This window comes from Arachis duranensis, chromosome 7, assembly GCF_000817695.3.
Source record: "Arachis duranensis cultivar V14167 chromosome 7, aradu.V14167.gnm2.J7QH, whole genome shotgun sequence".
Classification (NCBI taxonomy): domain Eukaryota; kingdom Viridiplantae; phylum Streptophyta; class Magnoliopsida; order Fabales; family Fabaceae; genus Arachis; species Arachis duranensis.
Genome location: NC_029778.3, coordinates 17,059,651 through 17,074,793, shown reverse-complemented (window position 1 = coordinate 17,074,793; position 15,143 = coordinate 17,059,651). Strand labels below are relative to the sequence as shown.

The following is a 15,143-nucleotide window of genomic DNA, read 5'->3' as shown; positions in this document are numbered from 1 at the left end:
ATTTTCACTGAGAGGATGGGAGGTAGCCATTGACAACGGTGAAACCCTACATACAGCTTGCCATGGAAGGAGCCTTGCGTGTTTGATGAAGAAGACAGTAGGAAAGCAGAGATTCAGAAGATGGAGCATCTCCAAAACCTCAACCTATTCTCCATTACTGCAAAACAAGTAATCATTTCATGTTCTTTTGTTTTTCACAATCAATCCTGATAATTTCTGATATCCTGACTAAGATTTACAAGATAACCATAGCTTGTTTCAAGCCGACAATCTCCGTGGGATCGACCCTTGCTCACGCAAGGTATTACTTGGACGACCCAGTGCACTTGCTGGTTAGTTGTGCGGAGTTGCAAAAGTGTGATTGCAATTTCGTGCACCAGGGACCTATCTGCATATTCGAGGGACCTATTTGCCCGATGATTATGCTTCTATAGGGACCTATTTGTCTGATAACCTAATGTTTGGGGACATATATGATCTATAATTGGTGACATTACCTTCAAATATATTCATTATTTTTTTTTTGGTTTCATTGAAAACCCAAGCTAATGTATCTGGACCTAGTAGCTTGCAAAATTCTAATCCTCCCTCTCATGACACTCAAATTGAAGATTCTCCTTCAGATGTCATAAAAAAATGTCTCAAGCAATCCCAAAGTATGCTAATTTTGAATAACTTAATGCGTATGTTGAAATCTGTATGAAACATCCTCATAATAATTTTGTTAATTCCAGGCTCAACAACCTTTTAGACATCCAAAGCAAACAGTAATCAGGCTCAAGGCTCAGAAGAGTGTTAGTGCTGAGACCATGGCAGCTGTAACCAGTGGCACAACATCTAAATTGTTTAAATTTATTCCAACACCGGAATTGAAGTAGTCTACGAAGAAATGATGCTTTTAAGGATTCCAATACCATATTTTGTTACATTTGAGGAAATAGACCTTTTGTTGTTTGGGTTGGTTTGGTTTAGTCTATATTGAAGGAAATAAATCTTCTTTTGTGAGATTTGGTTTATGTTGCTATTAAACTTAGCTACTTGTGTGGTTACAATATTTTGATTATCAGTTATGTAACCATTTTGATAAATGGATGAAACAAACCAAAAGCAATGTGTTTTTTTATACTGTTTCACCACAATTGATTTCATGCATATCCATCTAAATATAATGAGACATTTCAATCTAACAATTTGATAATCAACAAAGATTAAAACTTGCCTAAACAGCCACCACATACATACAAAATACAACTACAACTACCAATGCCCCCAATTATTATACCCCTAAATAAAGCAAAAATAGTATGTTTCTTCACAACTTGGCTATCCTCATTTTTCTTCAACAACAGATTCTCCAACTGCTTCACTCTCTCCTCCAAGTCATCGTTCAACATACGCATTAAGTCATTCAAAATTAGCATACTTTGGGATTGTATGAGACATTTTTTGTGACATGTGAAGGAGAACCTTCAACTTGAGTGTCATGAGAGGGAGGATTAAAATTTTGCAAGCTACTAGGTCCAGATACATCAGCCTGTGTTTTCAATTAAACCAAAAAAGGGAAATGAATATATTTGAGGGTAATGCCACCAATGATAGGTCAGATAGGTCCCTAAACATTAGGTTATCAGACAAATAGGTCCCTATAGAAGCATAATCATCGAACAGATAGGTCCCCTCAAACAGACAGATAGGTCCCTCATTTAAAACATTGCCGTTTTACAATTCTGCCTTCCATGGTGGGGACGAATTTGTCCTCCACGAAACGATGTCGTTCGCCTCATGATCCAATATGACGTTGTTTTGTCCAACTTGGATGGGGACCAAATTGTCCTGAAGGTGACACATGGCAGTTAACCTGACAAGTCAGCCCGTTAACCTCTACGTAGGATGTCCTGACCGGGTCAAACTGCTATGGAGACATATCTGATGTATAACTAAAAACGTCATGGTCAAAATTTTAGTTAAATTTTATTGAGGACAAATCTGTCCGACCGTAAATTTTTTGGAGACCTATTTGAAATATTACTCAAAAGAAATTCATCAACTCCTTCAACGTACTGTACTGAAGAATAGTAAAAATTCCTTTGCCAACCATCTCCTTAAAATGTTCACTTGTCCCTTTTGCATAAGAGGATTTGAACATAATCTAATTAAAGAGAAAGCATGTTCACTTGTCCCTTATGCATCAATCAACTTGCTCATGTTCATTGCTATGACTTTTCTTAGAATATTAAGATCTTGATGCTCAAAATATGCTTGTTTCGATACTTGAATCTTCCTTAATCCTTCTAAGAGCAGCTCAAATGTCATAATGAACGTGATATCATGTGCATCATTTTCTTCATATTCATGAAATTTCTACCAAACATTACTGGCTTTTGTTTTCTCTTCTATTTCTCTATATTACATATTAAACGAACTCATTATAATTTCTTTTCATATTCAATTTTTCTCTTTTCGGTTTCTAAATTTTAGGGTATTAAATATACAAATAATTTTTCAAAAATAATACGTATATATCAAATATCAACCACTAAATTAGTACAAAATACATATTAAAAATATAAAACACATATCATGCATATTTTTTATGTGCGTGGTTGATATTTTTATTTTATTTATAAAAATATTATGTGTACACTAAAAATCAGTGATCATGTATTTCTTTTATTTTGATTTCTTATAAAGGTCCAATTTTCTAATCGGGCTAAATTCTATCTATTAATAGTTCTTGTGGGAAGCAGAGATCAAAACCTGATTATGAAGCAGGCCTAGGCCTACCAAAAATATTTAAATCATTTCTTTTTGATATTTTATAGAAAAGAAATCTACACATAAACTAAGCCCATAAAATCCGGTCCAATAAAAACGTCATAATAATAATAAGTTGAAGACGACCCATCACAAAAAATATAGAAGACCACCATACTCTCTTAACCAAAATATAAGGAGCATAATCATGCACAAAAATTTATTAGAAAAAAAAAAGTAAGACAAGATAATAGTATAAATGTATAATATCCTTCATTTCCCGGCTAAATTTTTTGATAATGGATTAGAGGAGTGTGTTACACATAATCATGGAGAGTTGGTGTGTTTTTTCTGGATACGGAAACAATTTTTTTTTTTTTAATTAGAAACTACAAATCGAGGATTTGGGTGAAGGTAAAAAACTGAGTCAAATTTTGGGTGAGGATAAAAGATTGAGGGTCGGTTTTGGATAAAATAATAAAAGAAAATTCAGAAAATCTAAATTGAAAGTCTAATTTGCATATTTATTTTTTTTTAAAAAAAAATAAAAACTACAAATTTAATCCTTAGATTTATCGTATTTATACAAAATAAAAATACATTAAGTTTTCACATTATTAAAAAACACTACCTGTACTATAATATAAAAAATAAAAAAACCTCATTTCCCTTCATTTTTTTTAAGTAATGTTATTACCTACAAGTTACTCTACTTTTAGGTAATGCACGATTTAATATGCATTAACCTGTCTAAATTCTCAATTTATTACACCAAGTCAAATAGTCAATTAACCTTTGCCTGCTTGAGCCAAAGAGAAAATGGATAAATTATGTGCTATTTACCTTAAGTAATACAATAATATTTGTTTCAAAGTATGCTTACATATTGTCCTGCTATGCTTTAGTATTTATAATATGATATCATGACTTATGTGAAGAAAAAATAATTTTGTTAATAAAAATTATATCAAAGTAATTATTGTGTTTTGTTTGATAAAACATGCTCGATAGCCCCAAAAAAAGGACTTAGTTATCTAAAAATTTTGAATGCATCAAATTTTACAAAGTGCAAAACAATTTGTTTTAGGCTGTAAGTGGCATTGACAGGATCTAACTTTCATGAAAAAATAATGAATATGGAAACTTTTTAGTAGACAAAATTGAATTCAGAAAAATGATTCTCATTCAAAATCCTTAAGAGTTAAAACTCGAACAACATGATCATTCTTAAATTTACAAAAGACATTGAATTTATATGTACCTCACTCAAAATCATTATGCTAATTAATTACTAATGAGTAGCATATTAAGAAATGAAACTCTATTTCTTGCTAAACATCTAAACATACAATTTAATCCACCCTCTAATCCATCAAGATCAGCATTTAGTGTCTCTAACACTCTCAATGCTCCTTGAGCTTCACTCTTAATTGAATCACCACCATTTTTCTCTCTTCCAAGGAGAGAACAAAGAGCAATGTTGAGATCTGCTACCACTCCATCATTGTTCTTATTCTGTTGTTTGAAGAAGAAAAAACCAATCTTTTTGGCTTCAACTTTGAGATCAAAGATGACCTTTTGTTCCAAGTGCTGGCTGAACAATAGAAGAGAACAAAATATAGATGTGGTTATAGTTCTTGATTCTCTTAGAACTCTAGCAAAGAACACTAGATTCTGATCTTGACCCAACAAAGAAGAAATTGAACTATCTTTGTTGCATTCCATTTTCTTTAGCATGCCAAGTTGCTTAGTGATTTCTTTCTTTGCCTTCTTTCTAAAGGATTCATAAGCAGAAACACTGCTTTCAACAATGCTTGAATCTCCTCTTCTTGTTCGTCAAATCACCAATTGAAGCAACTGAACTTGTTCCCTTAGAGCTAACAACAAATCCCTTGAAGAACCACAAGCATCAAGCAATGTAACTGATCCACTTAATGCCTCTTCTACAAGCTTTCCATCTTGGTAATGTAGAAGAGCTTGTTGAGTTTGTGTAGATTGAAGAAGTTCCTCCATGAAGTTGTATAATTCAGCAAGAACAATGAATTGTCTCTGCATCGAAGCAAATAGTGCTTGAAACAGATTGGGAAGAATAATAATGCGGTTTAAGGTGTGTGAATAGTGATTCAATTCTTTGAGAAGAAGGGTGTCTTCTTGAGGGAAAACTAATAGACCTTACTGGTTGATGTGAAAAGGGTAATTTAGAAATGGTTCATGATCCATCTTTTGTTTTTGTTTTAAAGAAAAGAGAGAAAAGTTTTGTTAACACAAGAATGCTTTACTGCTTTTGACATTTTTCGCTCGTCCAGCATTGAAGTCAAAGGCAACCAAATGGATGAACAAGTTGATGCATAAGGGAGTGATTGCATCTGAAGATAATAGAGAGAACTGCAATGAGTTGCAATTGGTGGATGCAGCTTTGAACATCATTTTAAAGGAAGGTGCTGATGGTTCGAACATGAAAGCTGGAAATGAGCAATTGGAGGCTTTGGAGATATTGAAAGCATTAAGAAAAAATTAGAGAGCTTATTTAGGAGCATGATTAAGACTAGTACAACCCTTTTGAACATATTATCCCAATAGAGACTATGTTCAACATAAAGCAATTTTGATCCCACTAATTTTGTACAAATGTAAATAACACAATGCAATAGTTATACAATCAGATCAAACACAGAGAAAAGTTTATACTCTATTTTTTGGTGCATTTGTTGTTATTCATGGTTTTATTTACCTAAATAGAGAATATTTTGAATTTGTTGCTGCCAAAAACACTAAAGTACAATCGGAGCATAATGTACAAGAAGCAAGTGAAGCATTTAATTTCACCTTTTAAGAGGTAGCAATGCGCTTTTGCAATCCAGAGCCCCTGAATCAATATTGCACAATGCTGCAGGAATCTCAGAAGTTCCTCTTCAAATTGCCCATGAGCAATGTGCTTAATAGCACTGATATGGTGAAGTGGATGGGTCACATCCTCTGTTAGAGAAGTAATAAAAAAAAGCAGCAATTATTAAAAAATTTCAACAAATAATCTGTAATACAATATACTACCGATGCTACGATACAAGCCCTTTTTTCACATTTTAAAAAAAAAAGTAATAATAAGCTTAATATAAAGCATTCGATTGCTTCATAAACCCTTGTCATTCATAAACCCTTGTCCAATTTAAAATGCAAACCACTCCTTGCCTCAATATCTATCCATTAAGGCATTAAGTAAAACATAGAAATTGATACCTCAAAGAACAAAGCAGCTTCTCCTATGTCTTCGATCATGCCTTGAATCAAACCAAATAACATCATTAATTTTCATCCAATTGAATTGCTTCACCAAATTCTGGTCCAAAATGAGTGTCTCGTTTGGGGAACCTCTAGAATGTATGTCAAGCTTCCCTAGTGAAATTTATAATGTGTTAGATTTCTGACGGCTTCCACCCCAATGGCGTTGCCTATCCCTCCTCTTCCCCCCATCCTTTTTCTCCTTCGCTTTTTCTTTCAAGTCCCTCTCTCCTCTACGCTTGTACATCTTGAAACTGATCTTCTGATCAGCAGCCATTTTCCTCACCTTTTCAGTGATCTCTACTGCAAATTGTCTGTTATATAGTTTTCGCAGACCACGCATTAGCTTGGCAAAAGTATCCGGCTGTGGCATTAACCCCTGATCCAACATGTCTATGCAGAAGGAACAAGCTTCCTTCACATGCCCCTTTGAAAAGAGTGCATGAATCCAAATTGTCCATGCACCCACATTCAGCTCACAACCTTTGGTAGATGTGATACAATTCCAAGTATCTTTAGCCAGTTCAAGCTTTTGAGCTCTTAAAAGGGAATTCATCAACTCCTTCAATGTACCATACTGAGGGCTAGTAAAAAGCCCTCTGCCAACCATCTCCTTGAAATGTTCACAAGCTTCAATCTGAAAACCTTGCTCAAGAAAGCCATTAATCATTATGACAAAGCTGTCAATGCCTGGACTAAGCCCACTTGCTTCCATTTCATTCCAAAGCCGAACACCCTCCTTGATCTCTCCCAACTTGCAAGCCAACCTAATAACTGTATTGTAGATATTAAGGTCAGGAGTGGAACCAATCTTGTGCATCTCATTCACCAGTGCCATACACTCCTCCAGTTCTTCCTTCTTTTCATGGGCCAATAAGAGATGATGATAAGTCAGTTGATTTGGCACAAGGCCTTGTTGTATCATCCGATCCAAAAGCTCATAACCTCTTTCAACCTTTCCCCACTGGCAAAACCCACTAATCAATGTTGTATAAGCTATAGCATCCACAGCACAGCCATTTCTCTGCATCTCAACAAATAACCGCATTCCCTCCTCCAATTTTTCATGTTTGCATAGTGATTGGATCAAAATTGTGTACGAGGTTGCATTCGGTCCACAACCTATCCTTCTCATCTCCTTCAAAAGATCATAAGCATCCCCCATTTTCGCAGCTAGAGCATAACCACTAAGCAAATTGTTATAAACAACGATATCCGGTTCAATGCCTGCATCCTTCATCTGCACCAACACATGTTTTGCTTCCATAAGTTTCCCTTCTCTACACCAACCGTACAACAAGGAAGTGAAATGTTTGATGGTTGGAGGAAATCGATATCTCATGTCCTCAAAAAGCGAAGCGGCTTCCTTAATGCTACCATTCTTGCACAATGCATCCAACAAACACTCGAAAACATATTCATCAGGCTCACATCTGTAGTTGGCCATTTCATCTAATACTTCAATAGCCTTCTGAACCATCTTTGCAGAAGCAAACTTCCTCATCAGAATAACAAACATCTGTGGAGAAATTAACATAGGATTCTCTTGCCTCATTTCATCAATTAGTGCCCAAACAGCTCCAAATTGCCGCATTTTGCCCAAAACCTTAATCATAGCTTTGTAAACTTCTTGACTGTGTTGATAATCGGACTGCTTAGAAGCCCATGCATAGAATCTATACGCCAAATTCCCGGCATCGCCGCATCGATTCAAGATGTGCTCAGTTAATCCAGGCCTCACAACAATTCCAGATTCTTTCAAAGCAAGCTCCAATTTGGGAACCCTAGAATGGTATTTTCTCAATATTCTATAAACTTTTTCCACATCAGAGGCAAACTCATCGTAGCTTTGGTCATTTACATCCTTTTTTGGACTACATTGAAGGCGAATAAGGCCAAAATGATTTTTTGACGCGGCATTGCTGATGCAGCTGCCACTATTATCAAATTCTGAGGACTTATGATTGAGTGGTGGTGAACACTCCTCAAAACTAGTAGAAAACAGCTGGGATAGTGTATTTTCATGTCCAATGACTGTTAATGAATTTGTCAAGCAAAGTTGGGAAAAATTAACTTTTTTGAAGAAAAGCAATGTTTTTCTCGAAAATCTCTGCATTTTTTTGAATGCCGGAGACAGTGAGGCTCACTCAACCCTGGTTTGGTACTCCACCGCCGCCAGATGATTCGATTTGAGAGGAACGAGGGTGAGATTAGGAACAACGACAAAGTAGCATTGAAGAAGGGCGTCAAGAATTTGGCAGTGGAATAAAGCAAAGCACCCAACTCTTGTTAATCACAAACTGGAATCTGAAATTGAGGCATACCTTGAGGAAAGGCAATGGAGTTGCCAAGAAAGGAGTGAACGAAGAGAAAGACCTAATTTTGTGGGAGTCGCAATCAGCGTGTTCAGCTGGAACCAGAGCTCATCCGTGAGGTTCTCAGCATCCCATGTCTTGCCGCTGCAAATACTAATCTGTTAACGGGGTGCCTATTGGGTTACTACCGTATAAAAAAATGGACATAAGAAAAACTTTGGATATATTTATTGGCAAGTTTTTTTGGATATGGAAAAAACTTTGGTGTAACGCTCAGTTACTAGATTTTATGGTGTTTTTCAAAATTCTGGGGGCGGGACAATACGCCCGTGTATTGGTCAGAATTTTGAAAACACCATAAAATCCAATAACTGAATTTTACACCAAAGTTTTACCAATATCTAAGAAAATAAACAATATGAGTAATATTCCACCCCTGGCCATTTGCAGTGGCATCCCCAAAATATAGTTGTCGTAACTGACCCGGTTGATCAAAACGGTCGGACTACTGGGTCACTGGTTTCAACCGATTGATCCGGTCTTATTTGAAGAAAAATATAAAATAATCAAAAATTGAAATGCATGTCTTCACTAACATTTGAGCAACAATCAAATCTCAAATTCTAAAAATAATTAATACAAAAATAGACATAAAATTAGTCAACACTACTACAATAGTGTCTTATTTGACACAATAAAAATAACAATCCATAAACTATGTCCAAGGAGTAAGTTCAAAGTCTAGGTATATCTTCATCTGATGTTCTTGGGATGATGGTGTTTCTGATGAAGCCATCTTAAAATCCCATAAAAAAAAAAAATTCAATCAACTAAGTAACTAATAGCAAAAGAAACCAGCATCATTACAGCAACAACAATTAACAAAATTCATAATCAGCAAAACCAATTCATAAACCAATTCAACAATTAACAAAACCACTACATATTCAACATAGTTACCAGAACCGAACCGGCAATCAACCCGGTCACATGACCGGGTCACCGGGTCACTTGTTCAACCGGTGGGTCACTAATTCACCTGGTTGACCCGGTCATAATTTTAAAAAATATAAATTATATAAATAAAATTAAAATTACGTATTAAAACTTAAAATGCAAGTCTGAACAAACATAATAATAATAATAATCAAATATTAATTTTTAGACATAACTAATGATGTAAAAAGAGATAATAAACTAGTTTCTAGTACAAAATACTTTCTCCATTTAAATAAACAAGAGCAAGCAAAAGATAACACAATTGATAAATCAAGTCCAAGTGATCTTAAAGATTAAAATCGACATCTATATCTTCATAGGATAAATTTGGAGCTTGATCAACATTTTCCTCATTTTGATTTACATCTATATCTTCCATAAGAAACACTACATTATGCATATCATCAGAAAAAAGAAAGAAGAGTTTGAAGAGAGAGGTACAAGAAACTAGTGAATTGAATTAACTTCATCTTATTCTTCCATCAATGAATCAATTCTACACACCTCTTAGAGATTTATAACAGAGTTGGAAAAGAGAAAGATCAGATATCAGAAATAACTAACTGTACCAAACTGATTTTGTTATTGACCAACACTCTTATCTCTTATCCCTTAACTTACAGCAACAAAAGATTTAGCATTTTTTAAGCAACATAACAACAAGGTTCATTAACAAATTCAACTCAACTCAGTTATCCAGCAACAAATTCTACTTCCAGCAACAACATTTATGATATGTTGAGCATCAAATTCAACTTACAGCTAACAACAAATTCTCCTTCTAGAGTTCTAGCAACAAATTCAGCTATGATAACTATGATAACTATGAGGCAGCAACAAAAACTTAAACTATGATAACTTTCAGGCAGCAAAAAAAAACAAGAAAATTGAAACAGAAGGAACAGGGGAAACTCATCAACAAAATCAAGGTTCATGATAATCAGTAACAAATTTCAGCATCACAATCAACACTTTCAGCAACAAATTATTTTGGCAACAAAATCAAAGTGCAGTGATGCAGCAACAAAATTGAAACACAAAGAACAGGGGAACTCACCAAATCGGGTTGCACGAAGGAAGCTGACGGCGAACGAGAAGCTGATGGCGAGGGAGAAGCTGACGGCAAGGCTCGAAGCAAGAAGACGACAACGAAGACCAGCCCACCGGGATCTGTTGCCTCTGCTACCGGCGACGAAGAGCGCAGGGAAGGGAGAGGTCGAGACCCGGTGCGAGACAGAGACAGTGAGAAGCAAGAAGACGACCACCACCACCACCCAAGGGACCAGATCCGGTTCCGTCTGCTTCTGCCGCCGGCGAAGCGAGGGCAGGTGCACGGGACCGCGACGACGATCGAGGTGAGGGGACGAGGTGAGAGACTGAGAGAGCGACGAGGTGAGGCCGTGAGAGACTGAGAGTGACGACTGTCGAGGTGAGGGGAGAGACGAGAGAGTGACGAGGTGAGGGTGAGGGTGAGGGGGAGAGGCGGAGAGAGCACAGAGACTGGCTGGGTTAGGGGGGTTCCACTCAGACTCTCAGTGTCAGAGTCTTAGATTTGGCATTTGGGCATTATGGTTTCATCCAAAGGGAAAGGGGAGGGAGCGTCTGAAACGACACCGTTTCAGGGATTAGAAAAAAAAAACGACCCCAACCGAATTAAATTAACCGGCCGGGTTGTCAGTTTTTATGAAAATCCGTCGAGTCAAACCGGGTTCGGCCGGGTCTGTTGCATATCCAGTTCTACAAGTGGCTCGATCCGACCAAGTGACTGGGTGATCGGATTATCGATCGAATCGGCTGGGTCTAATAACTATGATATTCAATAATTAAACCATATTCATAATCAGCAAAACCTTGCATATTCATATTCATAAACCAATTCAGAAATCAATTCAACATTTCAATTCAACCACTGCCATATTTTTTTCTAATCAGCTCATAAACCAATTAACAATAAAATTCACAGCAATAACATCAATGAATCAACCTGAAAAAAATTAAATGCTCACCTGTTGTTGCAGAGGCAGAAGGTGGACGACGAGAAGCAGTTCAGACAACAACAACCACGGAATAGAGTAGAGGGAGGGACGGAGGCGCAGCGTGCGAGACGCAAGCACTCACCAGGAAGCACAGCTGCAGGAAGAGAGGCAAGACGCGAGCAGTGGAGCACACCAAGCGTTCGGTGCTGTGATGGCGGACAACGACGACACGCTGCACAGTAGCGAAGGCGCGGCGAGACGCGAGAGTCCGAGCACACGGTATAGACGGAGGAGAGGGGTGAGACGCAACTCGCGAGCACACGATTCGGAGAATCCGGCGAGAGGCCCGCGACGGCGGCGAGCATCCAATGGCAGTGAACCGATGTGAGCTACTAGTACTGTGCCTCCGTGTGTGGTGTGCCGTTTCCGAAAGTGAGAGGGAGAGGAGAGTTGGTAATGTGGTGCGTTCAGAACTAGCCTAGAATTTTTTACAAATGACGTGTGGTTTTGAATTTTGGGGTTGGAGTGGTTTTAAAGAATTTAGGAAGCGATCCTCTCACCTACCGGTTCATCGGTTTTTGCGAAATCTAACAGAGTCAAACTGATTCTCAATTTCTCACCGGATTTGTTCTTTTTCCAGTTCAATGTTCAAACCGGACCGACCTAGAAGTCAGGTCACCAATTTTCTAGTCCGATCACTCAGGTTAGTCCATTTTTTTCAACTACTCCCCTATTCATTCTAAAATATCATGATGGTCCTCTTCCGTTAAAATAATTAGATTAATAAATTTCTACCATTATTTTTTCAAAAACGATTATATATAGATGTGTCAGATTATGTGCAATGTAATGTGTTAATTATTAGTGCCACATCGTCATGTCCATCTCCATTTTCTCAATTGCATGAGGCTGTAAGAGCCTTTATCTTCGTCAGTTATTGTCAAATTCTAAAGAAGGACTCATGCATCAAGAATTACTCTAATTGCTCATAAACATCCAAAGAGAGAGAAAATGAGACAGACAGATATTGAGTTAGAGAAGAGAGAGATCTTTCTAAGAATTTATTAGTCCATATTTTTTAAAATTGGCTCTGTGACATTCACATGGTATTTAGACCTAACACGTCAAGATATTATCAATTACAAGGGCCTTTTAGACTAATTTATCAAATTATTAAGGACTGGTTAGAGTTTTTTTGAATTATAAAAAAATGTTTTGTCCTTTAAACAAATAGATAAAGAATAAAAAAATATTTATTCTAATAATAGAAAATAATAATATCTTTCTATTTGAATATTATATTATTTTTCTATAAATTCATATAAAATAGGCTTGCCAATTCATCGCACTTGTCATGTAGGTGCATTTTATAATTTTTTTAAATATTAATTAAATAAAGTTAATCAAGTATTGTGCTAAGTATGGCTATTTTTTTTCTTAAATCATAGTAATGTTTCTTTTTGAAAAATTATTGTGCCAAGTTTGTTAACAGATTATCTATTCATACATATAAATGAAGGCATTGATAACCCAGGTGGTGGTCGAAGCAAAGATTGCTGTTGTAACTGAGGAAGCCCATTTGGAGCACCATAATATCCCTGCCAATACATTGGTGGCATAGCTAGTCCACCACCATTTGCATTTGGGGCATTTGGAGAAGCTCCCCATGATCCTATGTTCCCTCCAGGTTGATATAAAGGTAATGGTCCTTGATAATTTGATCCACGGAGTCCTAGCTGTGTGTTTTGAGAACTAAAATCTGTCAAAGATCCAGTTACTGGAGGTATATTTGTAGATGTGGTGGTGACTGGGCGAGGATACTGAGACTACAAGGCAATTTCACATGTTAGTATGTGATTTTAAATCGATGCGTTGCGTATTCAAAAAGTTGCTTATCAGTCCCACGGAATAGTATATACTCGTACACCTTGTCACTTGGAGGAATCTGTGGACCATCTTTTTTCCTTCCTTCAGTTCCAAAAGATCGCACTGCACCACAAAACCCAAAGACTAAAGAATCAGTACACCAAAGCCGCTTTTGACGGTAAGACACCTATGAAGAAACCTTTGTCATTGTTTAATTACGTAAACAGAAATAATAGACTTCAACATTGAAAATGACATCCAATTTTATGCATTCGCAAGTTCATGACATCAACTAACACGCTCTTCATGTTCTTCATGAGCCAGATACATGTTATAATCAGCAAAACAAATTAATGCCTACTGCTGCCCTGACCATATGATGGGAATTTCAGAGGCTTTTACCATGACCGACACATAACTAAAGACTCACAAGTCACAATCATAATATTAAGTGGGGCACCAAACAAAAACACAAACCAAATGTCCAAAAGCCAAAGCATCGTCCAGTGAGAATGAAAATTGTAAGTCATAAAGAAAGCAAGACAACTTAGAAAACCAAAAAGCCAGATAGATTATCAAAAAGCCTTCAAACCACTGAAAACAATCTGAGATGTGGTAAAAACCTTTCAATTTCATTGTATAAATAGAAAAATGAAACCTCAATGGTAACAGAAAGTGGAAACCTTTTGAAAATTAGTTAGTGCTTACACCTTTTAAAGAAAAGAACCCTAAACAATCAGAAGTACAGAGCAATTTCTTCCCTCCAGAACAGATAATCATTTACAAAGCAGCATCACTAACCCTTTTATCGTTAGTAGCCATAATATAATCAATGATCAAACATACAATCACACTATAAACATTTACACATCAAAATTGCACGAAACAGCAAGAGAAGCACAATAATTCATAAAACTAAAACATAGACAAGTCACCACAAAGCTTGTCATTCATAAACCCTTGTCCAATTTAAAATGCAAACCACTCCTTGCCTCAATATCTATCCATTAAGGCATTAAGTAAAACATAGAAATTGATACCTCAAAGAACGAAGCAGCTTCTCCTATGTCTTCCTATGTCTTCGATCATGCCTTGAATCAAACCAAATAACATCATTAATTTTCATCCAATTGAATTGCTTCACCAAATTCTGGTCCAAAATGAGTGTCTCGTTTGGGGAACCTCTAGAATGTATGTCAAGCTTCTCTAAGACGCACATAACACCAAATTAAGCTGAAAATCGAAAGGGTTTTGAGAAAAAGTACCGTTTCGGAGGCCAATACTGGACTCATCGGTGTTGATAGTGTAGAGAACACCTTCGTATCTGATCTCGCTCTTGGAGGTCAAGCTGATCAAGCAACCAATGTAGGAATCCGCGGCGGAACTCGAGCGAGAAAAGGCAGTATCGGAAGCCATAGCCTTAGCTTGCGAGGGAGAACAAAAACCATACACTGCGTTCCGCTGATTTTGTGACGGGAGAACGAATTTAGGGTTCGATCGGTTTTTCCTGGGTCAGTGAGAGAGAGAGAGAGTGTGTGTAGGGGATAGGAAGTGAGAAAGCATTAACAAAAAAGAAATTAACAATAAAAAAATATTTTTTATTATAGATTAAAAAAAACTTTATTTTTCAAAAAAAATTAATCGAATTTTAATTTTTTGAAATACGATTTTTTTGTTTGGCATTTGGGATAAATTTATTGTACCTAAAGGTGAACTTTGTTATTTTTATAAGGTTCATCATATATACCAGCAAATTTTTAGTTTTCTTTAGAATTCGTCACATTTTTTACAAATTCCTCTTTTGCAGAGAAAAATAAAAACAATACAGAAAACTTTCTTCTTCATTCGAAAGTATATAAATATTTTCAAGGCTTTAAAAAAATAGATATTTTTATGATGGTAGATTTTAAATTTGGACCTTCTAAATTTTAGATTTTAATTTCGATCCATCCTT

The 15,143-nt window shown here is 36.3% G+C and overlaps 2 protein-coding genes and 1 pseudogene across 4 annotated transcripts in view; all 3 read right to left on the bottom strand.

The window, feature by feature from the left end:
* Positions 1-11,802, bottom strand: part of LOC107458030 (putative pentatricopeptide repeat-containing protein At5g65820) — a 21,968-nt gene extending 10,166 nt beyond the window's left edge. The window contains exons 1-3 of one of the 3 annotated variants that reach the window (XM_021127563.2): positions 11,354-11,802; positions 5,992-8,492; positions 5,581-5,730 (exon numbers count right to left, since the gene is read on the bottom strand). In XM_021127563.2, coding sequence (XP_020983222.2) covers positions 6,158-8,149 — 1,992 coding nt within the window. In that variant the 5' untranslated portion in view covers positions 8,150-8,492; positions 11,354-11,802 and the 3' untranslated portion in view covers positions 5,581-5,730; positions 5,992-6,157. Of the gene's footprint in view, positions 1-5,580; positions 5,731-5,991; positions 8,507-10,404; positions 10,899-11,353 lie in introns of those variants that run through there. The other 2 variants (XM_052251753.1, XM_021127566.2) reach the window with 2 other exon arrangements.
* Positions 3,915-4,809, bottom strand: LOC107457987 (uncharacterized; annotated as a pseudogene).
* An 886-nt stretch (positions 11,803-12,688) lies between the features above and the next one.
* On the bottom strand, positions 12,689-14,744 carry LOC107458032 (protein decapping 5). The gene is made up of 3 exons (XM_016076224.3): positions 14,455-14,744; positions 13,251-13,312; positions 12,689-13,149 (listed from the first exon to the last, which is right to left on the bottom strand). Exons 1-3 carry the CDS (start codon positions 14,603-14,605, stop codon positions 12,817-12,819), a joined length of 546 nt encoding a protein of 181 aa, XP_015931710.1. The 5' UTR covers positions 14,606-14,744; the 3' UTR covers positions 12,689-12,816.
* Positions 14,745-15,143: the final 399 nt, after the last annotated feature.